At 40.2% G+C, this 27,943-nt stretch overlaps 1 protein-coding gene across 4 annotated transcripts; it reads left to right on the forward strand.

Annotated features, from left to right (window-relative positions):
• The first annotated feature begins 8,463 nt into the window (after nucleotides 1-8,463).
• CCDC28A (coiled-coil domain containing 28A) lies at nucleotides 8,464-24,922 on the forward strand. Of its 4 annotated transcripts, XM_075203101.1 has the most exons (7): nucleotides 8,464-8,556; nucleotides 11,413-11,609; nucleotides 14,564-14,724; nucleotides 15,271-15,425; nucleotides 15,734-15,756; nucleotides 21,499-21,555; nucleotides 21,649-24,922. In XM_075203101.1, the coding sequence occupies exons 2-6, from the start codon at nucleotides 11,452-11,454 to the stop codon at nucleotides 21,551-21,553; spliced, it is 552 nt and encodes a 183-aa protein (XP_075059202.1). In that variant the 5' UTR covers nucleotides 8,464-8,556; nucleotides 11,413-11,451; the 3' UTR covers nucleotides 21,554-21,555; nucleotides 21,649-24,922. The 4 variants fall into 4 exon arrangements, with proteins under 4 accessions (XP_075059202.1, XP_075059200.1, XP_075059204.1 ...); XM_075203099.1 differs by having other exon boundaries at nucleotides 21,499-24,922; XM_075203100.1 differs by having other exon boundaries at nucleotides 8,535-8,615; nucleotides 21,499-24,922.
• Nucleotides 24,923-27,943: the final 3,021 nt, after the last annotated feature.

The raw sequence follows: 27,943 nt of genomic DNA on the forward strand, positions 1-27,943 counted from the left end.
CTCCTCTACGCAGTCCAGGTACATTATTGGTGCGAATCATACAAGTTCAGGGTTTTTAATTTATATTGTGGTGACCCACTCCTCTACGCAGTCCAGGTACATTTTTTGGTGCGATTAAGACCAGTTGATGGTTTTCTTATTATATTGTGGAGACCACTCCTCTACGCAGTCCAGATACATTTATTGGTGCGAATCATACAAGTTGATGGTTTTCTTATTATATATATTGTGGGGACCACTCCACTACGCAGTCCAGAAAGATACCTCGTTGCAACGTTTTGGACTAATAACTATATTGTGAGGTGTTCAGAATACACGGTAAATTAGTGGAAATGCTTGTTATTGAATGTTATTGAGGTTAATAATAGCGTAGGAGTGAAAATAAGCCCAAAAACTTGATTTTTTAACTTTTTATGCTTTTTTAAAAAAAAATCCGAATCCAAAACCTTTAATCCGAACCAAAACCTTTCGGCAGGTGTTTTGCGAAACAAATCCGAACCCAAAACATCACGGAAATCCGAATCCAAAGCACAAAACACGAGACACCAAAAGTCGCCGGTGCACATCTCTAGTCCCTGCCTATGTATTTGTATCCGATCAACAAATCTGTATAATGTCTCTGCCTATGTATCTGTAGCCGATCAACAAATCCGTCTCTGCCTATGTATCTGTATACGATCAACAACTCTGTATCATGTCCCTGCCTATGTATCTGTATCCGATCAACAAATCTGTATCATGTCCAGGGGTGGGCTGGCCCGGGTGCAATATAGCACATTTTTACCAGCGGCCGCATCTGATGTAATCAGATGCGGCCGCGTCAGCGCACAGGCGGCCGCATCACATTACAGGGGATGCGGCCGGCCTCATCCCGTTTCATCCGATGCGGCCGTCTGTGTGCCCCCCGGCCATCCCTCTCCCAGCCCGCGCCTGATCATGTCTCTGCATATGTATCTGTATATTCCGTACCTGTATCTCCCTCCATACTAACCATCCTAATTGTTCTTAATATACTAACTTGTGCCCCTCAACATTCATTATACATTGTGAGCTTTAGTGGGTTATACCACAATGTGCAAATTATATATTAATACAAGTCCGGAAATCCTACTGCATTCAAGACTGCATGTTTAGTAATCAGTTTTACCACCTGTACAATACATGAAGCCTTTGTTAATATTTATTTGGAACAAATCGCAATCAAATATATATATGGGACCACAAATTTGATATACCCATTTTTCTCTACCAGGCAATATGATCCTACACCTGAGAAGGCTCATGTTATAGATTCTGAGGACCACCTCGGTAGACTCGCCAAACTTCATGTGTTCCTTCCTCTCCCCTATGCGCCAAGTCTCTTGTCTTTAGTTTTTTTATAGATAAGTATATATACAGACTATTGTGTAACCTAAATCTGAGTGATGCTGCCCTTCCACATTGCAGCAAATACGGGTTTGCTCCACTGCGCTAGTAGTGTAATCAGCACTCCCAGGCCTGCACACATATAACATTAATATGCCATAGTACCCTTGGCACTTCCAGATAATGTTCAGCCAGTGAAGCTGAAGAAAAACTTAGATCGGGTGGATCGCACCCTGGCACTTAAGGTGATATATCGGATGACACCATTCTTAATAGAGGATAACCCATTACCCTGTGTACCCCAAAATATAGCCACCTGTTCGCCAGCAAAAATGCCTAAAATAACAATGGCCCAGGTTGGCACAAGAAACCCGTATGGACCCTGCCGGTAGAATATTCCCGAATAACGTAACCCTACGCACCTGCAAGAACCATCTCATATCTACCTAATAAGGGAACCAGGAGGAACCCGGGTTGGCGCTATCCACCCTCAACTGAATGATATAGGTACATTATAATGTAATAACTGCTACCCCCTGGGAAAAATTTGCCCCTAACACCTTGTACATAATAACTCTGCACTCACCGTGTCAACTGCGAGAATAGAGGACTTTCTAAGGACACACCCCAGACAAGACCTGTAAGTTATGTCGCACAGCTGGTAACTCTTCCATAACTTCCAGTGTACTGTCCATCCTTACCGCAGATCCCATCCAATATGAACTGCATCTGTACCAGGACAAATGAAGCGTAAGAATAATTGCACACCTAAACCGAAATACTCACAGTATTTGGAGATGTCCCAGATACCAAAATATACATCACAATTATATTATGGACAGTCAACCTTCAACAAACACATAAAATTTCATATAAGTTCCTGCAGGCATTCTGCCACCCAGCTTGCCAATCCTGTCCCCCAGGCAGTAATGAGCATTCCCTTGCCAACATCCCTTATGGGCAAGTCCCTACATGTTATATAAGCCCTAGGCTCATGGAATTTGTTATATGGTAATGAGCCCAGTAAAGATTACAAATCAGGGGCCCCGCCACTGACGGCATCAAGCAGAGGGGTAAACCGTCATAAGCAATTTACACCTGTGGTCGGGGATGAGGAAAGTTGGCAGAAAACTGACGCTCTCTGCATGAAAGCTGCGGGAAAAAAGCGCCCCTTCCCCCTCATGCAGGTAGTTGGCGCACTTTGTAACCCCTATAACTATTTGCAAATCAGTATCCCCTGTTACATGCCATACACAGGGACAGCATGTAAGTAGCAACCCAATGCATGAAAACTGTAAGCCAGCAGCTTAATGTAAAACCGCTTTTTTTTTTTCTTTCTTGCATGCTTTTTCTTTTCTTTTTTTTTTGTAATATATTAACCTTTGAAGTGAATACATAAAAAACAGTTCACATGTCCCCTTATTGCCTTGCTATGTGACTGTCTGGACACACAAATAATATGTGACAAATGATACAAAACTAGCCCATGTGTAAGCAGAACTTTTGTGAACCTTGAATATGTCTGTGCCAGCATGCTGGTGGGGGAAGGAAATCCTTGCTACACAATGAGAAAGTTTGATTTCAGCTAACATCTTCATATCCAGCAATTACCACACATGAATTGTATAACCCTTGACCCACATACCCTTACTGGACGGGGGAAGGGGAGAGCACAAAGGAAAATGATGCAATACAAATAGCTGCAGGAAAAACAAACTTGGAAATACCACAGCTATCATAACTATACAGACATACTGGTATACTTAGCTCTGTACTACTGCAGCCTGAATGCTAAATCAAGGGGGAAAGTCTCATCTAGGGTGAAAAATCTAAGGGAGGGGAGCTACATTGCAAGTACATTGATGTGGAACTAAACAGGGAGGAAACCAGTAAAAGGCAGGAAATATATAGGATAAGGGAAAGAGACCCAAATATACTAAAGGGAGAAAGCCACAGGCTGGGAAATACAATGAAAAATGCAACAGGGAGAGACAGGCATATATGATACTCATCCCTCAACATCCAGCTCTGCAAGACTGACTCAAACTCCGCCCTTCCAATTTATAACCTCTGAACCCCTCCCCTATGACACCGTTTGGGCATACCCAAATAGTTAACCATTAACACTCCAGAGAATAGCTCAGTTAAAGATACAGCAAAGCTTTTATTATCCTTCGTTCATATGCAGATCTCAATTCTTATTTCTGGCGATAAAGCATGCAGAAAATCTGGATTACGTTTTACACATTTCTGATCCTCTTATGAACCATTACATTCCACGCTTTAGTATAAAAAGACAGTGCTAACAATTTCATAGCCACAGAAAGTCCCCTTTTTACACAAGACAGCCCAGGATTCTAGCTGAAAAAGGAACATCGACTATAACGTGTTGTCCATACATGTAGGGAGATATGTCGTTTGCAGACACCAATTGTAGTAAATAAATGTCACGGTGGTGAGAAACAGGTGGTCAAGTGCTCAGATATGGCCTTCAATAAGGGTATTTTCCAAATCTGTACAAATATAGCAACATAGCATAGATGCATGAATGCTCTGACCTTTATATGACACATATGCACCAATACAACACAGCAACATGGCGGTGTATATTCTTTCTGATAGGATGAGCTGGGATGATAGGGGTGTGGCTTAGGTAAGGTCACGTATCTCGTATTGTGGCTACATGCAAACGTGAGATTTTGTGCTATGAAAAATGATATTTAAAAAATATGAGCTCCAAGGACTAAAGATGGCATATTATAGGGAGGACTTCTGGGTTATCCAGTTTGACGTCTGCACCTGAGTATTATCTGTAAGGTATTTAAAAAAATAAGCCACATAGCTTTGCTATGCTGCACCCATACGGTTACTTAATATTTATGTGTAGAGGCCTCAAGCTATGGGCACAGTTTATCATCTTTGACTTGGGCACCAAAATACCTTGTCCCATCGCTGCCAGTGATGTTCCCTGTGTCAGTTGTATGTTCTGTATTGCTAACTTGGCAATTACTAACACAAAGTAGGAGCACCGAAGGCAACTCCATTCTCCAGACTCATCAGTTACATCATCCTTTTAATAGCAGATGTGCTTGGATATTTCATGGTTGATGGGTGTTGAAGGCTACAATTTTAAAATAGCTTTTTCATTTTCAATAATAGGACAATTGAAAGCAAAACTATGAAAAGACCTGTCACCTTGAACATTGTTTTTTTGTGTGATCTGAGAGGGGAACAATTATTCACATACCATGCTTACAATAAATGTAGCAATGTATGTCATTAAGGGAAGAAATAAATACTTAGTTTGCTCAGTATGGAGAATAGGTAAATATTTATGGCATTTCTTACAACTACAGATGCTCACTGACCCCCGTGAAGCGATTTTGGTTTTGGTTTTAGATCTGGGTTATCTTCGTGTTTTGTTTTTGGTTTTGGCAAAACCACCCTTGTGTGTTTTGGTTTTGGTTTTGGTTTTGGATATTATATGTATTTTTTTAGAAAAATTACTAAACTATGCTAAAATCACATAATTTTACTCTTTTTCTTGATCCTACATTATTATTCACCTCACTAACACTAATTTCAAGTAATTTGCAGTCAGTTTTGACCACCCCACAGGTCACATTATTATTTTCATACACTTTTGGACCAATACTGCAGCGACCTGGCTGGATGGTAAGCGACAGAGCAATGACTCAAACACACGGCAGTTCCTAGCACATCTAGGACACATTGGCACACAGCAGTGGCAGATAAGAAAAGTGGTGCAAGATGGAATTGTCCTTGGATCATGAAACCAGTTATGGTTCATTTGATCGCTCCACCCGTTCCTTGGATAATTGGGGTAATTCTATAGCTAATACATGGACAGAGTGAAGCGGGCGGTCATGTACAAGGAGACCCTTAAAGGTGAGAAAGGGATCCCGGATATCCCCACCATGCTGCGCGCCTTCTTTGTCTGCAACTGCATCCGCAGAACTCTTATTGAAAAGAACTTCCTCTGCTGGGAAGTCCATGTCTCGCTTTTTCCTCATGCCTCTTTGGAGGACCCTTGGTTGGGACAAGTGGGACAGCTCCTCCACTTACAACTGGACTACACCTTGGATTCACCTGGATTTGTGAGGAAGCACCATCTGGAGGGACTTAAACCAGACTTGTGGAAGCCAAAAACTGTCCACAAGCTCATCAGAGCTAAAGACATTATGGAGTCTGTTCCAGGGCTCTCTGCTGCAACAACAAAACACGTATGGAAGAATGTGGCCTCTAAGAGGCTGACTAATAGACACAAAAACAGTGCATGGATGGCTATCTAGGGATGTCTGCCTCTCAGGACATTCATGCACTCCAGGAACCTGTGCCGAAATGTCCACTGCCCCTTCTGCATCACCAGAAGGGAAACAGCACAGCATATTTTTTGTGACTGCCCCACTACACGGGCACTGTTGGATGCCTTGGAACATGAACATAAGGAAAGTGTGCCCAGAACTTGCCTTTCATACCATTCTTTTATGGTACTTTATGGATTATTTCCTGGGACCCACATCATTGGGGCAATCCAGAAGGCATGGAGCCTAATGAACTGCTTTAAGGACGCTTCTCCCTTTTCATCTTGAAAAGGGAGAAGATGACCATCCAGGACTGATCCACAGCCTACTAAGAGACTATAACACCATTGACAGTCCTGAGGAAGAGGAAGATGATTAATTTTATGTCTCACTCTTCTCCTTATCCCCCATGTGTCTGTTTATTCAATATAACGCAGTAGAATTTGCCTGCAAATTCAGAAGACAAGCCTGCAAAGACTAGTATTTGCAATTCAGCAATGAGAATTAGCAACGCAGCTCTTTTTTTGTGTTACCTATATAACACACTTTTTGAGTGACAAGGTCTTGCATCATCATGACTGACCTTACAAGAAGATGCCACACTGACAGTTGCAGAACTAGCACTTATAGAGAAAGGCGAAGGCCTGATTCTTTCTTTGCCACTGCGTGTGTAAAATGGCATGTTGGCAATTTTATTTTATTTGGCACTTAACTATGCCTGGATTACAGGTGTTTTTTTCTTGACCAAGGTAAAAGGTGTTTTTTTACATTTTTGTTTGTCAGACTTAAAAACACTATGTACTTTTACATAAGCTTTACCAGATGACGTACAGAGATTACTATCATCATGACTGGTGGCAGCAGCTGCTTGGTGCTCCTGTTCTTCTGTGTTCTGCTGTGAATCCAATTTGATAACACCATACACTTTTTGGTGCAAATTCAGAAAAAAAGCCTGTAAGGACTAGTATAATATATTTGTATTTCAGCAATGACAAAAAAAGCAATGCAGCTCTTCTCTTTGGGTGTATATAACACCCTACACTTATTGGTGCAAATGCAGAAAATAACCCTGCAAGGACTTGTATATTTGTATTTCAGCATTGACAAAAATAGCAACGCAGCGCTTCTCTTTGGGTGTATATAACACACTACACTTGTTTGTGCAAATTCAGTAAAAAAGCCTGTAAGGACTAGTATAATATATTTGTATTTCAGCAATGACAAAAAAAGCAATGCAGCTCTTCTCTTTGGGTGTATATAACACCCTACACTTATTGGTGCAAATGCAGAAAATAACCCTGCAAGGACTTGTATATTTGTATTTCAGCATTGACAAAAATAGCAACGCAGCGCTTCTCTTTGGGTGTATATAACACACTACACTTATTTGTGCAAATTCAGTAAAAAAAGCCTGCAAGGACTTGTATATTTGTATTTCAGCAATGACAAATTCAGCAATGGAGTTCTTGTCTTTGGGTGTATATAACACCCTACACTGATTGGTGCAAATTCTGACAAAAAGCCTGCAAGGACTTGTATATTTGTATTTTAGCAATGACAAAATCAGCAATGGAACTCTGTGCTTTGTCACTCTATCCTACCCCTTCTGTATCCCTCTCTCAAATGGCGCTAGATCGCCGTGGAGGGCGGTATTTATAGATTCCAAAACACCCGATATCCGATGACATCACAATGACATTTTGCCTCATTTTGGAATCCGAAATGGCGCGAAAGTATCGGTACTCCTATCCCCGAAGTTTGGGTGGGTTCAGTTTTCGGGAAACTGAGTCCGGCCATCTCTACTTACAACAAGCATAAAGTAAATTAAATGCTTTATAATTAATCCACTAGGCATAGTATATCCAATTATTACCCTTGCTAATTTGTCACTCTTTTTTTCCTGCGTCCAGACTCAGATTCTCAGAAACTAAAAGAAAAGGTAGAATATTCCTAAGGAGGTCTGAAAAGGATAAATGACAATCTCAGTTTAGCATATGTGCTATGTTATATAAAACACACAATGGAATGCAGAATGTGATCGAGTGTTTTTTTTATGTACTTATTCAAAGAAAAAAAAAGACAGTAAGAGTTGCAAGGCTGGTGAGTGACAGTCACGTACGTAGGTCTGACCTGTCATTGGTTATCTCAGGACAATCTAAGTTTCTGTCCATGGAAATTGTCAAACTGGAGTATTGTGTCAGCAGACTTTGGATTTGGGAAATGGGAGGCTCACCTGTGGCTCTGTGATATTTTGATCAGGCATGGTATCCATGACCTTATGGTGTGGTATTTGGGCACAGTATCTGTGAACCATGGGACATTGAGTTATCTGGAATAACCTTTTTTCTTAAATTGTTGCTTAATAAAGGTTGTGGCCATTTTCTCCACACCGATGAGTTATACATACACGTAGTGAATTCACACAGTAAAAATTGCAGAAACCATCTAGCATGGCCCATTTCATATAGTACAAAATGCTCTACTCTGGATTTTCCAGTTTACTCTTATATTGCAGTAACATGGACAGAATTAATTGATGTTGAAAAACATCTTTGTCATATACAGTATATTCTATGAAAATTTAATTTCAAATACTGGAATTGTGAAAACTTGTTGCCATGTACAGAATTAAGTAGCCTTGAGGCAAATTAAAGAAGAATAGTTTATTGTTCAGCCTTTACCTATCTATAGTAATATAGCAGTTCATATTTTTATCCACTAGATGGCAGTACTATATGGTTTATTTTCATACCTCTGGTAACTTATTTTCCTAGGAACCTTTCTTTTCTAGTTTTCGTTTCACATCCGGGGTTTTAGCAGGGAACTCTCTCCAATGTCGGTAAACACGTCTGAGATCAGCTGAATGGTGCGTATTACATTCTGGACCTACTCACATGTGTGCTGATGAGGTTCTGCTTTCTGTTTGTAAGCCCACTGTTTAACAAACTCATGTTGTTTAGTGCTTTAAAGAACTGTATGTGTTTCACAGTCCCCAGAAGCCCGTGTGATCAGTCCTCCATAGCTTACAGCAGTTGTGGAACTGGGCATGCTGGGGTTTGTAGTTCCACAACAGCTAGAGATAGTACAAACCTAGTTACTTCATGCACTGATCAATGCAAAATGCAGTTATATGGCATTCGTCATTCTTATAGCATGAACCAATGGGTACTATGAGGTGATTTTATTAATATTCAAATATCTGTTGAATAAAACATTTACTAGCAGTTTTGCAGTAAGAGTAGTTGCGCATAATGACATGCTTCTTATAATGAATCAGACCATGGCATGGTTGCTGGTGTAATGCATGTGGAACACAGATCAATAAAACAAACAACCAGCTTATACTAAATTAGGGGGGGAAAGTTCAGTTATTTATCCATCGGGCCAAAGTTGTGACCTATGAAATTGTTTAAATTACTAAATAAATACAACTGTATTAATTTCTTGCAGATCAATACTGTCTAGAATGGAGGCCTGGCTGCCCCCAGAACTTCCATAATCTTAACTACATTATTGTTAAACATTATTGTTAAATATTTTAGTATTATAAAGGCTCAATTTTCTGCATTTCCTGAGCACTCTCTCCCTCTCCTGAAGTAAGTATGTCTAAGTGTGCAGTATCATAGAAATACACATGTCCAAGAAACTACACTCAAGGGAAGTTAAAATGGTGAAAATAAGTGTCATTTCTATGTATATATGCTTGTCATTTTTTTACACCAAATGGCATAACCTTTGCTGTGATTGTTAGTTCATCATAACTTAAAACATCATCTTTACTCTGGATTTCATCATTATCACCATCATTTCATCATCAATGTTTCTCCCTCATCATTATCATCCCTGTACTTTACTATTTGGTGACATACATCACCAGAGATATTTGTGTAGGTTTGACAATGTATACATTTAGTTAAAGTTTCATATAAGACGGTTGTGGTTAGTTGCTTCCTTTAAAGCAGAACTTGCTCACCAAAAGTAAAACTGTATATTGTGAGTTTACAGTGCAAAGAAAATTGTGTTTTTAAGCTTTGTTTAACATGCAGAATACTTTAGCAATATAAGGATAATGTATATTTCTATAATCAAACCATACCTACTGTGGTAATTATATAAGCGAAAAGCACAGAATACAAAAGAACAAAAAAAGAAGCCTCTTCCAGTCTGTATGATGTAAATTGCTCCTATAATGCTATTCTCTGCAATATACCAGTTAAGGAGACCTATTATAAGATATGTAAAGTGAAGAAACCAAGCAGTGTAGACCGCAATGTATGTTTCATAGAGCACTGCAGGAATTACTGTGAAACTGGCTACATGCTGCTTATATAGGTGGTAGTCATATATCTGACTGAAGAAATACCAACAGGCTAAATGGCAGTATTTCAATTTCCCCGACTGACATTGTGATTGCTGACAGTGCAAATGCCAACAGTCAGAATGCCGACATTAAACCGTTAATGCCACCAGGACCAGGGGACTATGCAGCTGCTGGTCCCGCTGGCAATAAACAGTGTTAAAAATAATTAAATGTAAAAAAAAACACTGCTGCCTGCAAGTCCAGAGGCTGTATATGGCATTGCCGTTTTAATGTCGGCATTGTGACTGCAATCACAATGTTACGTAGCTGCATTTAGCCTTTCTGCATTTTCATGTCATCGGGATAATTTGTTGTTATTTCTTCCATCAGAATTTCCTACCCAATACACTTATATAAGGTTATGTTCATGTCATGGTGACTATTGTATTGTGATTCCCTCCTTTTCATTTTCATCTGATTCAACAATTGGTGATTTCTATCTGCTGAACCTCATCTGAATCAGGGCTGATTTATGAATCATCTGGTTCACTGTAAATTTAAAGTTTAGATGGATTGATTCACCATAATGTAATTATCACTAAAAAGAAGGTGACCTCAATGGTAAAAAGATGTTATTTGTTTAACCAGATTGTTTTTATCTAAGTAGGAACGACAAAGGTCAGGTCACACTCTGTAAAAATAAGGATCATTGTACAAGTTTCACAAACTCTCACAACTGTGTTTCGGGAAAATGTGGCTTTGCTTTTGCAATCAGGTTTTCCAGAGGTCTTCAAGTAAGGTGCTAGGAACCTGGCTGTTTAATGCCTTGAGTTTAATGCCAAGAGTGCCCCTTTCTGGTGGATTGTTTAGTCCACTCTATTTTGGCCTTTATTGTACGGCCTTTTCTGAATAATTTAATGACCTTATGTGTTACTATTATAACTTGTAACCAGCTGACAGCATGAAAACATTGTCTTGTAAAATAATTACTAATCCAAAACTTTAGATTAGCAGTTGGCATGTAATGCAGGGTGTGGCTAAGGGTGGTTTAGTAAGTAACTATTTACACAAATATCTTTGTCTGCTTCAGCAAGGGCTTGGTCCAAATGGTCTGAATCCAGATATGTGTTAGATGATTCTACGTGATTCTCCCATGTGCCCAGTTCCTTCCTTCCTTCCTTTTGTTTCATAGTTAATGCGTTGTGCTTATTTCACAACAAAATGTTGGTGTGGAAACTGCATACATGTTTATATTACATAATTTTATCTCCATATTTATGTGAAATTATCTATATTGTTTGTTCTCTTTTTGTTTTACTGCCAGATTTAATAAACTAAATGCGATTAAAATACAGACGTTCTGTTAAGTACATTTGTATACAACAAAAATAGTACTGATGTGTTTATTTGCTTATTTTTTAGGTTAGAAAAACTAAGAAGAAAAAATAAAGCTCTGCCTCAATGGATGAGAGGAAGATGAAAAGGAGGAGTCCCAAGTCCTCCACAAGTCACCCTCCACCATTAGTAAATTCCAAGAAAAACTCTGTCCCGCTCAGCAAGAGTGCTGGATTTTCAAATGCTGTGCCACAACCAACTGGGCAAAAACCAAAGCTGAAAAGGTGAACTTGTATGCTATAGTCAGGGCAGATCTGTGAAGGTTGTGATGCTTCAATCAGATTATGAATATTGTGGTACTTGAGTTACATTCACTACATAAACTGAAAATGTAATAGTGTTCAGTGATACCTATGGAGATCTGGGGCACAGTTCCCAGATGTATTTATAGGAATGGGCGTACGGGTAATCAATTCAGAGGAAGGTGCCCATTGCATCCATGGTCCATTTTGTTTGTGATGGACCGTTACGCATCTTGTGAGCTCATTCTTCCCACTGCTGTTATGATTGTCATATATAGGCTGATCTTGCCACATTGCAGAGAGCAGCAGTATTCATGTTCAGTTTGGCCACACATATCTTCTGGTTTCATGGGAGTCTGTTAGTGAAGTTGGAAGATGGCGAATAGTGGACATGTAACAGCCACATTTACAGTAAGCACATACATACTGAACTATGCGGGCAATTGGCTGACATCAGTGGCGGATCCAGGGGGGGGGGGGGGCGATCGGGGCTTGCTGCCGACAGCTGCACACTGTGCAGGTACGCTCGGCAGTGACCGTGTGCTGCCCGGCTGCTCTGATTGTGTTTTAAACACAGAGCAGCCGGGCAGCACACTGTCACTGCCGAGCGGACCTGCACATACTTTGCAGCCGCCGGCAGCCTCAGATGTCGGAAAGGGGGCGGGCCTAAATTGCCCCCCCTAAATCGCCCCGGGTATAGCAATTTCCTAGATCCGCCCCTGGCTGGCATCCCTACCCATGTCACAATGTATGCGGTCAGCACCATTGGTGCGCAGGTGTGGTGCACCGTGGCCCGTGGAGATATTGGGGGCCGCTGCACAGGGAACTAGTGAGCTGTGGGTCCCGGTTGCCTCCTCCCCGCTTCCCTGCATCGGGGCCCACAGCTTGTATAGTTCCGCTACTGTATACAGAATATCGATATAAGATAAAATGCTAAAATGATTAAGCACTGCATCTTAGGTATGCATGTTGTGATGTCTTTTTGTAAGAATCAACCTGAATCTGCGGTCCCAGAGATGTAAGAGCAGAGACATCAACTGTTTATGCAGATGTCTACTTTCTCTAGGGAAAAGAATAGACCGCATGCTGATCCTATGAAGTTACCAGTTATTTCAGGTGTATTATTTACAGTGCCTTAAAAATTAATTTATAGCTAGAGTACTCCCAAAAAAAATAATAGTAACTTACAAAGTTAAAAAAGATGGAAGCAAAACCAGAAAATTTAATAATTTAAAAGTATTTATCCCCCTTGATGAATACATAGCTAAACTACTTGGACGGTGGCAGGAAAGAAGATTCACAGGTAGACAACAGATGTTTGTATCTAATTTGTGCTTGTATTTAATTACAGTTTATATGATAAATGCGACTTTCACGTAATGACTAACTGTAAAAACACAATACTCTGTTGTGTTTATGACAATTCATTATATTATTGTATTGTGTACAGATAGGGTCATGCGAAAGTCAAGCCACATCTCTACATTTTCTCTACACTGGTGGGACACGGGCATATTCAATTGTTGGCGTTACATGTAAAAGTAACGCGGCGTGTGCACTATTACCGTCATTACGGTAATAGTGCGCGTAAATACCGTTATTACAGTACCTTTAATGCTGGATTTCAGCTTGCAGCGAAATCCGGCTTAGTATTACCGTAATAACGGTAATACTTTTAATGCCACGGGACAATCAAACAATTGAATTTGCCCCATAGACCCTTGTTGTTATTTCTCTTTCCTGCCATTGGGGGACACTGCGAGACATTGGGGTATAGTTTCTGACATAACCTTGCTGCAGATGCAAGGGATGTAAAGCTAGAACATCTGCACATAGATACTTTTTCATGTGTATGTCTTCTCATGAGTACAGTTGGGGGCAAATGCATCCAATTCTACATAGTGTTTCATGTTTCTCAATATGAAGTGCCCGTGTAATGAATAAATTATAATGGGTGCCTTTTTCACTCGCTTATTTAAAGTGAGATGTCAGCCTGTATTGCTATTCACTCCTCCACTTTGTGTGATGCCACCAACCGAACAAGAAGAAAGGAAAATGTCTTGTGTTGTCTGTGAATAACTTTTTACAAGTTTCACTCCCTGGGATTGTAAGAGGACATATCTGACGTAAGTTTGTATAGTTAATTTCTGAAAAGTGCATTTTTTTTTAATTTTTGTTTAGTTTTTACCTCATTCTAATGTTGTTTAATTTGAGATACAATTTCAGTATACCACTGAAAGAAACTTCTCTTTTTTCAGGGGCAGAAAAAACCCCTATTAAATTTGCTTGGATCAACAGCAAATAAAGCTATTTTCAAGTAATATAATTAAAGGCTGTGATTTACTGTGCTGAACAATATACATAATGTACACAATATAATAATATAATGAAATAATTGAAATGTTCATACGCCATTAAATATGTCCAAGTTGCAGTGTTAGGAGGGAGATGCTTCTCTAACTAAGCAGGCAGAGGTTGAGTGACAGCTAGGCAGACTTGCTTTGCAGAAGTGCATTCTGTGGATTTGGATTCATACTCAGGGGCAAGGCCAGTGATGTCACAGCAACGTCAATGACTGTATTCTCAGCTTTTTGACCAATAGCCGATACCGAAGCATGTAGAAGAAGTTTCAGTTGTCCACTATATTAGATAGGGGAATGTAAACAACGCATTTTGTCTTCATAGTCAATATGTAAACATTTCAAAGATGTGGTTCATCCGTAGCTTCCAGCAAAAATGTCACAAGATGAAAACTGGTCTCGTTATTGAGGTGTAAAAAACCTTTGGTAATGATGTGGCTATTTGGCATGGCTCTGTTGGTAAATATGGAATATCATCATAAGATCGTCCCAGTACTTGTTGTGCTAATTACATGCAGATCTGACCTAGCAAAAATCACTAAATGTATAATGGTCATAATTTTTTACGTTCTTCAGAGTAATTAAAGAAAAATCAAAATCTCAGGGAGAAGGCAAAGGTGCTTCCTCAGCCCCTATCCAGCACTCTTTCCTTACAGATGTGTCTGACGTTCAGGAGATGGAGAAAGGACTTCTGAGTCTTCTAAATGACTTCCACTCAGGAAAACTTCAAGCTTTTGGTAAACTATTTCTTTTTGTTTTGTTTTAAACACAAAAATATTTTTACCTCTTTCTTTAGACAATGAATTTGAAATAATAACCCTTTTTCTACTAATATAAGATGTTGGCTATTCTTATGTTGGACCCATCACCTACACCCAGGAGATAGTTTGTGGGATGAACCAATATTCATAAGAATGCAGAGTAACAATTCACTAGGAACTGGCGGCATCAGCAGGGCACAAGATTCCAAGGGATTTATAGTTTCAATATTAGTTCAACCCACAAAATGATCGCTACTGCGACAGGCCCACTAGAATGCAATTCTTATTATTAATCCTGAGTTTGTCCCCCAGTTAGATCTATTTAGTTTGTCTTTATGGGGAAGCGTGCTGTGAGTATTGTTTGACAGTCTAAGGAGAACACTGGACTCTTATTTCCCAAATATTATATAATATATATATATATATATATATATATATATATATATATATATGTATATGTATCAAATCATATGTGTCAGTTTGTACTGTCTCTCAGAGCTCTGTGAATTGTTGCTTTTATAGGCAATGAATGTTCAATTGAACAGATGGAACATGTCCGGGGATTGCAGGAGAAGCTTGCTCGTCTACACTTAGACCTGTACGGTGAGCTGGAGGAAATGACAGAAGACAAACGCAAGATGGCCAGAGATTCCAACCTCGACCGACTCCTATCTGATGTATGTTTTATTGGGGAAGCATATGTCTTATATTGAAATCTCATTAGAGCATAGGTGGAATTGTGTTTTCATTGATATCAGTAGAACAATCTCCTAAAAACAAAAAAATGTATCAGTAGAAATGAATTTATTTGCATCTGGGTATTATGGAAGACAAACAAGTAGTCCCTGTGATTTAATCCATAGCATAACATTGATGCTCTGGTTTATTTGCAGAAATTAGCAAACTTTATAGGTGATAATTAGTACATTCGTTTTTAGTTCTTTTTTTATGTTTTTGTTTCTTAACTGCTTATTTTTATTTGCAGCTGGAAGAGCTCAATTCTTCTATGTATCCTTTTCATTTTAACATATTTTCTCCTTCATCCTATCTAGGGGACACTGCTACCATGGGGTTGTGATTGGAGAGTGTGGAGTTGGCACTTAACTAGTTCATTTTGTGACTGCTGACAGACTCCTCCCTCCTGCAAACCCCTGTAGCTAGTCAGTGTAGTCTAAGTGCCCAAGGAGTTGGGCTGTCTTTTCTTTTGGTGCTCTATTTTTATAGGCCGTTCTCTTTTTATTAGTAAAGGGAAAGAAGATAGGGGAAGTGCTGGGACAGTTAGGCCGCATACCTGGCAAGTCACTGCAGCGCTGTCACGGAGTAGAGCAGTGACGCTCACAAGCAGCACTTGTCGTCTTTCCTTTCTGAGGTTGTCGTGCGGCGGGAGGCAAGGCCGTGGTCACCTCATTTCCCGAGGATCGGCGCTGCTCTATGGAGCATAGTGCGCCGGAATCCAGAAGCAATGGCGGCCGCCATCTTAGAAGCTTCCATGTCCGGGGGGGGGTGGCGGAGCTACACTGCATAGTGCACTTAGTGCATTAAGACAGAGACAGTCTGCAACTTTATAAGAGAAGTGTTGCAGACTGACTCTTACAAGTAGTCAGGAGCCCCGCTGGACACTGCAGACAGGGAGGGGTTATTATGGAACTCCCCCTGTCTTATTCGGCAGGTTGGTTGCTTCCTGAGGCTTAAAGCATCGAGGTGAAGGAGGAAATCTTTGCAGTCAAAACTCAGACAGACTTGTCTGCTGTTGGACTATCTCCTGTCTGCTATACATTAGCCTAGAAGGCTAAGTATTATTTTTCTTTTTATTACACTGTACTTGCTATAAAGAGGAGGTATATTGTGTATTACATGAAATATGGTGAAGTAGTTACATAATTGCATATATTGTTTCTGCTTACTAGAATGTATACATATTTAACTTATCTATATAAAAAAAAAAATTGAGATACTGGTGATTTTGTCAAGTATCAGTGGTATTCTTAAAGTGTCACTCTGTACCTTGTGTGATTGTATACTATACTTTCTTTTCCGGTATTGTTCCTATTCAGTAATTATGTCTGGTAGGGGGAAAACTACCAAGGCTAAGCTTTATAATTGCTCAAAATATAAAATAAAATTACCTGTGGGACAAAAAGAACCAGTTTTTAGACTACCCAGGACTATTGGGGACTAGAAACAAAAGAGACAGAGTGAGCCATCCTCTCTTCTCAGTCTCTGACTTTGAGGCGTCATCAGAGGAGGACGGGGAACTTCTGGATGAGTCAGATTTCCAGACACAGGTATTAGACCTGCATGACTCAAACAGAAACCAGGGCATGGAGGATTTAGTGCTGGCAGTACGGCGGGCTTTAGACCTTGTGGACATTGACGAGCCTAGACCAGTTAACTAGGGGTTATTCAAGAAGGTTAAAAAACCTATGGTTTATTTTCCCCCTTCTTCAGAATTAAGGGAGATTTCAGAATCGGCCTGGTCACAGCCCGATTGCAAAATAGTGATTCCATGTAGATGTTTGTCCCGGTACCCATTACAGCCAGATGACATTGCACGCTGGAAACAAGTTCCTAGACTGAATACTCCGGTGGCATGACTAGTGCGCCACACTACTCTTCCAGTTCCGGGCTTCGCCAGTTACGGATCGAAAGGTCTAAGGATTTTTAAAGTCCATTAATGGTTCAGCGGGTGCTTCCTTTAGACCCATGCTGTTCTCTGCATGGGTTGCTAGGGCAATGGAAATTTGGGTTGACTGACTGACAGAGGGATTGCAGGTTTCAGATCTTCTTCACCTGGCATTACACCTGAAAGAGGCTTCAGGGTATCTGTATGAGTCAGCGCAGAATGCAGCGTCCTTGTCATGTTCTATGTCTTTTTCTGCAGTGGTGGCTAGAAGAACCCTCTGGCTTAGGTCCTGGGAAGCTGATGCATAATCCAAAAGAGCCTTTGAGGCCCTACGTTTTTCGGGCTCGGTACTTTGTGGACCAGAGTTAGATAGCATTATCTGCCAGGCGACAGGGGGGAAGAGTACTTTCCTTCCTGTTAATGTGCCAAAGCCTCGTACTCCAAGATTTAGGCTCCTTTTGCCAGCCCTTTCGTGGAGGTCAGACAGAGGTAGGTCTTCTGGATTCAGAGGTTCTTCCCATAGAGAAAGGTCCTCATCTGGCAGCAGACTCCAGGCCAGACTCCCGGCAAAATCGGCAGTCTGACTCACACCCTCCTCTCCTCACAGCCGCCGGAGTGTAGGGGCATCTGCAACTGTTCACAGAACAGTGGATGAAATCCTCTGCAGATCCCTGGCTTCAGGGGATCATGGCAAGGGGATATATCATAGATCTTTTAAGTCAAGCCCCTCATCGGTTTTTTGCAACTTCCTAGCCCTTTGATCAGAAGGAAAGCGATGTTGCACTGTGTAGATTCTCTTCCTTTAGTGGGAGTAATCTGCCCGGTTCCAGAAAATCAGAGACGCCAGGTATTCTATTCAAATCTTTTTCTGGTCTCCAAGCCGAACGGTTCCTTCTGTCCTATTTTGAACTTAAAGGGCCTGATTCAGTAAGGATCTTAAATGAAGAGGTATCTTATTTCAGTCTCCTGGACAAAACCATGTTACAATGCAAGGGGTGCACACAAGTTTTTTGTTTTGCATATAAGTTAAATACTGACTGTTTTTTCATGTAGCGCACAAATATCAACTTTAAATTTCAGTGTACAAATAAGCTATGAAGTATTTGTGTGCTACATAAAAAAACAGTCAGTATTTAACTTATGTGCAAAACAGAAAACTAGTTTGCACCCCTTGCATTGCAACATGGTTTTGTCCAGGAGACTGAAATAAGATACCTCTCTATTTAAGATCCTTGATGAATCAGGCCCAAAGTCTCTAAATCTACACCCAAGAATAGACAGGTTTCTCATGGAGTCTCTTTGTTCACTGATAAATGGATTGGAGGGGGGAGAATTTCTGATAGTTGGGACTCATATCTTCATGTATCTATCTGTGAAAAGCACCAACCATTGCTCTGCTTCATGGTAGGAGCGGCCCATTACCAATTCAGGGTGCTTCCTTTTGGCCTGGCCACAGCGCCCAGAGTATTTACAAAAATCATTGCATTAATGGCTGCCCATCTCCATTCTATGGGGGTGAGCATAGTGCCCTAGCTCGACGACTTGCTGATCAAAGCCTCCTCAGATCAGCTTCTTCGTCAGCATTTACACCTCACTATAGAGACCCTGCAACTTTACGGTTGGCTGATAAATGTCCTTTTCAGCGTCAGGACCTGCTTTGACGGCATGGCTGTTGAAGTCAGCCTCTGGTCGTTCAAAAGGGGTTTCCTCCACGTTGGTGAATACCCTGTTACGGCTTTGTAAGCCAGTGTCGGCACGCATTTACCATAGAATCTGGCACATTTACATTAAATGGTGCGAAGACAATACAAATAAATTTAATTTGCCCTTTCTGCTAGGGTTTCTTCAAAATGGTCTTGATGTAGGGCTCTACATGAGATCCTTAAAGGTCCAGGTCTCAGCCCTTTCCATCTTCTTCCAGAGGCGTTTGGTGGACCTTCCGGAAGTCTGTACTTTTTTACAGGGGGTCCTGCACATTCATCCTCCATTTGTTCCTCCCACGGCACCCTGCAATATGAACTTTGTATTATATATGCTTCAGAAACCTCCTTTTGAACCCTTGCAGTCAGCGGACCTTAGATGTCTGACATGAAAGGTGGTGTTCCTGCTGGCCATAGAGTCGACTAGACGAGTGTCAGAGCTTGGGGCTTTTTACTGCAGGGAGCCTTTCCTGGTCTTCCATGATGACAGGGCAGTGCTTCGGACCGTCCCTTTCTTTCAATCGAAAGTAGTTTCCGGATTTCCCATTAATCAGGAAATAGTGGTTCCAGTATTCCAGGGTGCTTCCGCAGGTTCTTCCTTAGAATATTTAGATGTGGTCAGGGTGTTACGCATTTATGTCCAAAGGACTTTGAATATCTGACATACGGACTCTCTTTTTGTCCTAATTGATTCCCAAAGAAGAGGCTTGCTAGCAAACCATTGCTAGATGGCTTACCTTTACAATAAAACAGGCATATCTCAAGACTGACCGGACTGTGCCGACCCACATTATGGCACACTCCACCAGGTTTGTGGGGGCTTCCTCAGCCGATCAGCTATGCCGAACTGCCACACATGGTCCTCGGTCCACACATTCACCAAATTTTTTCAGTTCAGTGGATTCACGTCCTCAGATGCTAGCTTTGGCCGTAGTGTGCTACGAGCCGGGCTTCCAGGACGGTCCCTCTCTTAGGGGGGCTGCTTTGGTAGGTCCCCATTTTAGCAGTGTCCCCCAAATAGGATGAAGAAGAGGATTTTTTTACTTACGATAAATCCGTTTCTCTGATTCCATCCGGGGGACACTGCGTTCCTTCCCTTCTGTTCTTCTGCTGTTTGCTTCTTGGTTGTTCGACTTCCTTTCCTTAAGGGCTTTAGAATACACTGACTAGCTGCAGGAGGTAGGAGTCTGTCATCAGCCACAAAATTAACTAGTTAAGTGCCAACTCCACACTGTCCAACTACAACCCCATGGTAACAGTGTCCCCCAGATGGAATCGGAGAAAGGGATTTATCGTAAGTATAAAAATCCTCTTATTTCAGTTTTGTCAATTAAAGTGCACATTATTATATAAGTAAGAAGTGCAGAAAACTCTCTTGTTCTGTTGTGCTGGAAAGTTGTCTGAAGCTGCCTGCTGCTGTCACCAGTAGTAAGTACATCATATTAGATTGGAGTGGGATACATACTGCAAGCCATAAATCAGAAACTACATAATAAGCGATGGAGAAAGGACTTCTGAGTTTTGCTTAATATAGATCATATTACATCAAATTTCACACTTTGACAATGTCAAATCCAACGTATGCTATCTGTGAATTGATGCCGAGCTTACACACAATAAAAGAAAATCTTCATGCATGTATTACGATCGATCGGAGAACAGAATATACACAACACCATCTCTTCTGTATAGAATCTGCTCTCTTTAATGCATACGAGGTCACATTTTTATAGTACTTCTGAAAAACTTGTTGATTTGCAAAAACAGTGAATCACAAGATCAGTTTCCTGACATGCCTGCGGTTGTACTTGTTCTAGCGTTATGGTACAATTTTCCAAGAAACCTTAAGGTAGTACGTTATTTGTAATCCGCTACTTCTGCAGATGCCATCTTTACTTCTGCTTCTAACATCATCTGCAAAACTTATAATTTCTAAAAAATATATACATACATCCCTGAGCATATTAAAATGTGAAGCATTCTTAAAGGTACACCACAATTCATATAAAATACATTATCAACACATAATTTAAAGAAACCCATGACTTGAATCGGCCGCATCTGAGCCGCCACACCCTTACTATACGTCGCCTACATTCATCCGCCCCTTCCTGCCCTTCAAGTCGTAAGCAGATGTAAGTGTCATTTTCTCTTATTCATGATTTGCATGCAATTGCGTTCATTGATGTTCATTCTGAGCATGCGCAGAGCTATTACGCGCAAGTTACGGCACGCAAAGGGACTTATGCCCGAACATGAATCAGAAGAATATATACTGTAAATGCTAATCCAAATAGCCTTTCCTAGTCAGCACTGCATATTTCTAACGTTTGTAGGCCTACTAGGTGCCCATGTGTACTGCCAACAGTTAGTGAGATTTAGACAAACAATATACGTTTGTTGTCAAACCTTAACAGCATGATTCAGACAAAAGCTTCACCTGGCAGACGTCCAAGATATCCCAAAAACTACAGCTAACTAAAGGCATGTTATCGCCTACAATCTGCTTTGTGACATGATCCATTCATCTTCCATACCTCAGATGTTTGAAAATCGTTTTGGCTTTTTCATTTCCAGGTTAAGAAGGTCGGGGCAATGTGTGCTGTGAACTGTGGCTTAACTCTACTTCCATGATCTAAGTGACGTACAAACATTTTTGTGGCGAAGGCAGTGGTCCAGCAAATGCCCATCTCCCAAATTGTTTGTTTAGAACAAAAACAAAGTTTTTCCCCCAGACTATTCTGATACCCAATTTGTTTATTCCTTTCTCAATATTATGTAATGTATAGGAAATGACACGCCTAAATTGCCTAGCAACTGCTGTGGAACAATCTACTGTATCTTTTGTCCAAATATGTGAAGATTTCAGGGTTTGTTAAACTTGATGCTTGTACTATTATTATTTGTGTTATGCTGCACAGCTACCGCCTTGTTATTAACTATGGGGGATTACACAACCCAGCTTATTTATCTTCATTGTTTACATGTTGACAATCAAAATGCTACTATGTTTAAGGTATTTTATTCTGTATGTGCGAGTGGGATCGTAATGCATCCATTGTTATTATGCAAGCTGAAAACTATAGCTTTTTTATGTGATTTGCTGATATATTTAATTGTGTGTGCACAGTAGAAATACTAATATATGGTGATTCAAGAGAAGTTCCTTTAATCTTTGATCACATTGGCCAAATAAACACATTGTGCATAATATATAGTTGGAGAGAAAGCTGGGAAGATTTTAAAAGGCTTTAATTTGTATGTCGCTAAATAAAAAAAAAAGTAATTGTGATACTTCTTTTGATCTAAACAATAGTTCTTATTCATGGGATGTACAATATATTTATGAAGAACTGATATATGGGTAACAAAATAAAGCCAATCGTACATTCTTGATGGATGTTATACTATTTATAGTGTTGGTGTTATGCTGTTACCATGTGATGATCAACAAAGTTCACTTGATAATTATATACATTTTATGATATAAATGAACAACTAAACATCTAGCAAGCTGATGAAAATTAAATTACATATACAGTTTTATAATATCCAATATTACAGATGGCCCATGTGCTACTTAATAAATCTGCCGTAACTGATATTTATTATATTGCAGTAATGCAGCTTTAAGCTTATTTTAATTGTTAGAAAAGTAAAGGAAACATTCCCTACCCCCATATGTGTCTTCATTTATTCACCATAGATCGTCTGGAGACCCCAAGTTTTAACCTCTTTATGAAGGTGGGTATTATGTAGCTTTGTGATGAGCAAATTTCATAGTATTTGTCACTTAAACGTAATATTACCGTTTAATCACACTGCACCCCATTGGCTTTTTTTCAGGATAGGGCTTTCATTTGGTAGCACATTTGTTCCTTTTAATACATAGGGCTAGATTTACTAAGCTGCGGGTAGGAAAAAGTGGGGATGTTGCCTATAGCAACCAATCAAATTCTAGCTGTCATTTTGTAGAAAGCACTAAATAAATGAAAGCTAGAATCTGATTGGTTGCTATAGGCAACATCCCCACTTTTTCAAACCCGCAGCTTAGTAAATCTAGCTCATAGTCTTCACCAGGTCATTTTGTAAATAGTATATCCCAAATTGTATTCTATTCTGATTAGTTAACCCACGTAGACCCGGCAATTATTTTGTATGTTTGTAAAATATAATACATGTGTTAATTTCCAAAGTATAATTCTTTGTCTCACACTGTAACAACAAATACCCCTGTCGGTAGAACAAAAAGGAGAATCCTCAATTTATTCTCTCACGGCTATTTTGAAAATGTGGAATTTTTTTTTTCCAAGCTCTTTGGAAGTATTATGTTTAAAAATAAAAAAACATTAGCACTGTATTTTGGTGGGTTTTTTTTTTAGTGCGACTGGAATACATCCCAGTATATGTTGTGCTCCTTGTCCAGTGACCACGCATGCTCTACTCACTGCCAGGGCACGCCATAGGCCAGGTAACCAAGCAGTGCATTTTGTTTTCCGGATCATTTTATTCCAAAGTTCTTTCTATCACTTTTTACCGTCTTTACAGAGACCCAACAGTGCCAGAGACAAACACCACAGAAATGAGCCCATCTGCAAATGTAGACCTTGTAGCCATTTGACATCTGTGGTTTTCCTGATTTGCATCAGAGGCTGGTGGGGGAAAAAAAAAAAATATTTTCACCTTTGTTTCACCAACAATTCTGTGGTTCTGTCACATTCCATTGAGTCACTTAGATAGTGGCCACTGTATAATCCAAGCGAAAAATACAGACAAACTACATGGGACTTGATCCCTGGTCTTGTGGGCTTGGGAACGGTCTGGTGAGGATTAGTGACAGTTGTTTATCTAAACTCTTACTCCTAGAGCACTTGTATCCTATAAATTTGTGAATTTGCCAGGAGCATGCACAGGTCAGCATACCACCTACTTCCTGTCTGTCACCAATGATCAGTATTCTGGGAGTTATAATGCTTGCAGTCAATTTCAGTAACTTCCAGATTATTGTACTGCTCAGCCATGACCCAACGTTTCTCTGAATTCTGATCATTGTGTGTGACCTCGGCTATCCCTCACTACCTTCCCGGCTCTCTGATCCTCGCTTTGTTCACGGACTTCTCTAACCTGTGCTCGGTCCACAGACATTCCCGGTTACATCTGGGACCCTGCTTACCAGTGCTTTTGTAGTCGGTCTTTTTTTTTTATTATTATTATTATTATTATTATTTTTTTTCAGTTTTCACCCCAGAAATAACCCCATCTGAAAAACTTAATCTAGGGGTATACTGTAAAACTTGTTCCTGCATGATTTTGTTGAACTTAACTGGAAGGTGGTACAAAAAATAAATGCAAGCATTTTTTTCTGTTTTTTAATTACTAATCCTTCACTCTAGCTGTGAATTATTTACATATGAAAATCTGGAGAATGGTATCAAACCTGTATTGTGCTACTTCCTCCGTCAAGAGGGATTTACAATATGTGTACTGTATTACTTGTCTGATCAGTATTTCTTAGATTTCTTGGGTGAGATTCAATTCACCTCACACCGATGTTATGGCTGGAACATCACCCCATAGAAGTGAGAGGAGAAAAGAGCGGTGATTCTTAACATAATTGCCGGCAACGTGCGCAATGCAATATCTACGCGCCACAATGATGGGGATCCAATCTCCCACCGTATGTGGAGTTTATAACGCATTGTAGGCCAAGAAGTACAGAAATACATCATAAAGTGTTTTATGAGCAACACGATCACCACATTCATGCAGGACATTATAAAAACTTTGTACAATTGTTATCTTAATCAGATTTGTTGTATTTTTGGTAAAAATAAAGAATTGTTTCCATTAATTTGGCGGTTCTGTAGGTTTTGTTGTCCCTATTCACATTTGAAACAAAACAAAATATGTATCCGGTAGATTCTTTGATTTATGGAAAACTATACTTTTTTTAAATCGTCAGGATGGTTTTTCTGAAATGAGCACCTCTTCTGCTTTCCCAACCAGGACAAACATTAGAAAATAATGTGGCAGATGTATATATTTTTGAATGTTGAATGATAAAATGTATTAATTTGTTGTACAGTATTTTTTATTTATTTTTTTATTATTGTGATTTTTTTTTACCACAATATTTATCAAAAAAGTAATTTAAATCCTTTTGTTTTAAAATCTCAATTTTTGGGGACATAATTTCTGCATATTTACTATCCCTTTTGACTTTCCCTGAAATGTTAGTGTGTTAAAATAAAAAGTTAAGTAAATGCCAATATTAATAATGAGTTTCAGTATGATAAATTTTGTCGCAGCCATTAAGATTCAATTGGCGGTTTAGTGGTTGGCCCTTCTGCCTCACAGCACTGGGGTTATGAGTTCGATTCCCGATCATGGCCTTATCTGTGTGGAATTTGTATGTTCTCCCCGTGTTTGCGTGGGTTTCCTTCCACACTCCAAAAGCATACCAATTGGTTAATTGGCTGCTATCAAATTTACCCTAGTCTGTGTATGTTAGGGAATTTAGACTGTCAGCGCCAATGGGAAAGGGACTGATGTGAGTGAGTTCTCTGTACAGCACTGTGGAATTAGTAGTGCTATATAAATTGATGCTTGCCAGTGATGTGCCACCGGACATCACTAATGTCCGGCTGAGCATATTTCTAGCTATTACGGTAGGAAATCTTCGCTCATTTTTCCTTGCACTTGTTTGGGGTGCAAGGATAAACGAGCGGAGGTTCCAGCCAGAACATTAGCACAATGCGTCTCCATGTGCAATCTGGAAACACATCTTGCTGAATTATATCCTCTGCTAAGGGTCAGGGCCGGATTAACCCGAGGTCTAACTGGGCTATAGCCCAGGGGCATCGGGCATCCAGGGGGCCCTTCAAAGTTTTCAGCAGCATTATGCTGAGCACAGTCAGTTCAGTCCTCCATCCCCGGCGCTTAGTAATCTGTTTACTGAGGAGATCTCGCGAGTGAACTCCCGCGAGATCTCCTCAGTAAGCTTACAGCGCGCCGGGGACGGAGGACTGAACTGACAGGTAAGGGGGGGGGGGGCAGGTGGCTCACATTGGGGGCCTCACGGGGGAATGGAGGCGCCCTTAGCCCAGGGGCCTCCATTCCCTTAATCCGGCCCTGCTAAGGGTCCAGGATTTGAAGAAGGGTTGAGTAGTGGTATTCTTATCTCTTACCTTGACATGCGATTTTTTTCTGAGGCCGGCTTTACAATAGTGTAGCCAAGGGAAATGTTTCCCAGTCAGTGGCCGCACATGCTCAGATTGCGGAGATGCACAGTGGTACATTATGTTGGCAAGGATTTACTCCTAGTACTCCAAGAATGAATTCCTGTTTCCAGTCTCTTTTGCATCATAGTTATAAACTGTATAATGGTACGTGGAATACCAAAATGGTCACTTTTTGCATACCTATCATTTTCTAATGACCGGGTAAGTCTTTAACATTGGTTTGAGATTTCTACTACCCCTATGTCTGCTGTGGAAAGCTCTTTTTGTTGTATCATTCTGCAATATCATGGTGGCTGCAGCACAGTTATTTTAAAATGGGAATGTTAGAGTACTAACTGTCCAAATAAAGGTGCTATCACCAGTGGGCAGTGAGGTTGTACACTATTATTTCCCATTTGTTCTCATATGGGATGCACACCATGGGGGGGGGGGGGGTATAGTTGTCTATCCCTTCCATCATAGAGTCTAAATTTGCTATTGTACTCTGGGGAACGTGCACATTTTTTGGGGGCATATTTGCTTCTCTTGGAAAAAGTAAGTAGTGCACAAAAAATGTAAACGGTAATATAATTTACTTAATTTGACATTGGGCCCCCATCATTTGCTGCAGCATCAACTACTAATTTCTGGAATGGTGCAGAAGATTTGCAGCACCGTTCTTCACAAGAAAGTCAATCAACTTGTGCCAAGTGTATAGTAGTGGAAAATGCATCAGTCAAAATGTCTCATAAATGCCCAATGGGTTCAGATCTGGTGACTGAGAAGGCTGTAGCATGTGGTTCATCAAACCCAAACGATTGGACAACCACACGTGTCCTTTGGATTGGGGCATTGTCATAATGGAAGATTCCCATCCATCACAAAATAAATGCAATATGAAAATGACCATTGTGTACCATTAAGTAGTGATTAACATTGACCTTGACTTGCCTAGTTCACTGTTGGGGAAAAAGAACTCGGGGCTGTACACTTCTTTGGATTAGCGCTATACATGCACTCATTCATTTGTTGAGAACATTATGAAGGTACAGAATAGAGATGTAAAGTGCCTGATTAATTGATGCAGGAACAAAATTCATATATCCAAGTTGGAACGCGGTTCACACAGGTATGAATGGTTGTGTTTTTGTTTTGTGCTTTTCTTCTGCCACCAAAGCACTCTTTGGGGTAGATTCAATTAATACAAATATCCGCAAGAGGTTCCTCCGTAATAGGCACAAGAAACTTTGTGCTGATTTTTTGTTTTACAGAAGTAACACTGATTTTTGCTTGAACCCCATAGAGTGCAAGCAAAAATCTGTAATAAAAAAAGCACGTTCACAATGTTTGTGGGAACATTGCGAACAATTTAATCTGTCCTTTAACTACAAATTCCACCCTTTAATCAATGTCCGTGATCTTTTCTACTTGTCTAGTCTGTGGCCTGATGTCACAAACCTTACAATTCGCATGCCTGATGTGATATAATGATCGTGTGACAGTACTGTAACAAACAAAACTACCATTTTTCCTTTAAAAAATGTGATAACACTAGTTATTTGCCCAAATCAAACATGCATTTTGGCTGAGATCAAGTGCAGTTCTATACTATGAGGATATAGTGAGACCATCCCAAAATGGACAAACTACCT

This window comes from Mixophyes fleayi, chromosome 3 (assembly GCF_038048845.1).
Source record: "Mixophyes fleayi isolate aMixFle1 chromosome 3, aMixFle1.hap1, whole genome shotgun sequence".
NCBI classification, from domain to species: Eukaryota; Metazoa; Chordata; class Amphibia; order Anura; family Limnodynastidae; genus Mixophyes; species Mixophyes fleayi.

Bases quoted from the DNA above. Each gene is read 5' to 3' on its own strand.
- CCDC28A (XM_075203099.1), top strand. From the start codon at position 11,452: ATGGATGAGAGGAAGATGAAAAGGAGGAGTCCCAAGTCCTCCACAAGT. The intron at 14,725-15,270 runs GTAAACTATTTC...TTGCTTTTATAG, and splicing joins AGGAAAACTTCAAGCTTTTG to GCAATGAATGTTCAATTGAA. The intron at 15,757-21,498 runs GTATCCTTTTCA...AGCATGATTCAG, and splicing joins GAAGAGCTCAATTCTTCTAT to ACAAAAGCTTCACCTGGCAG.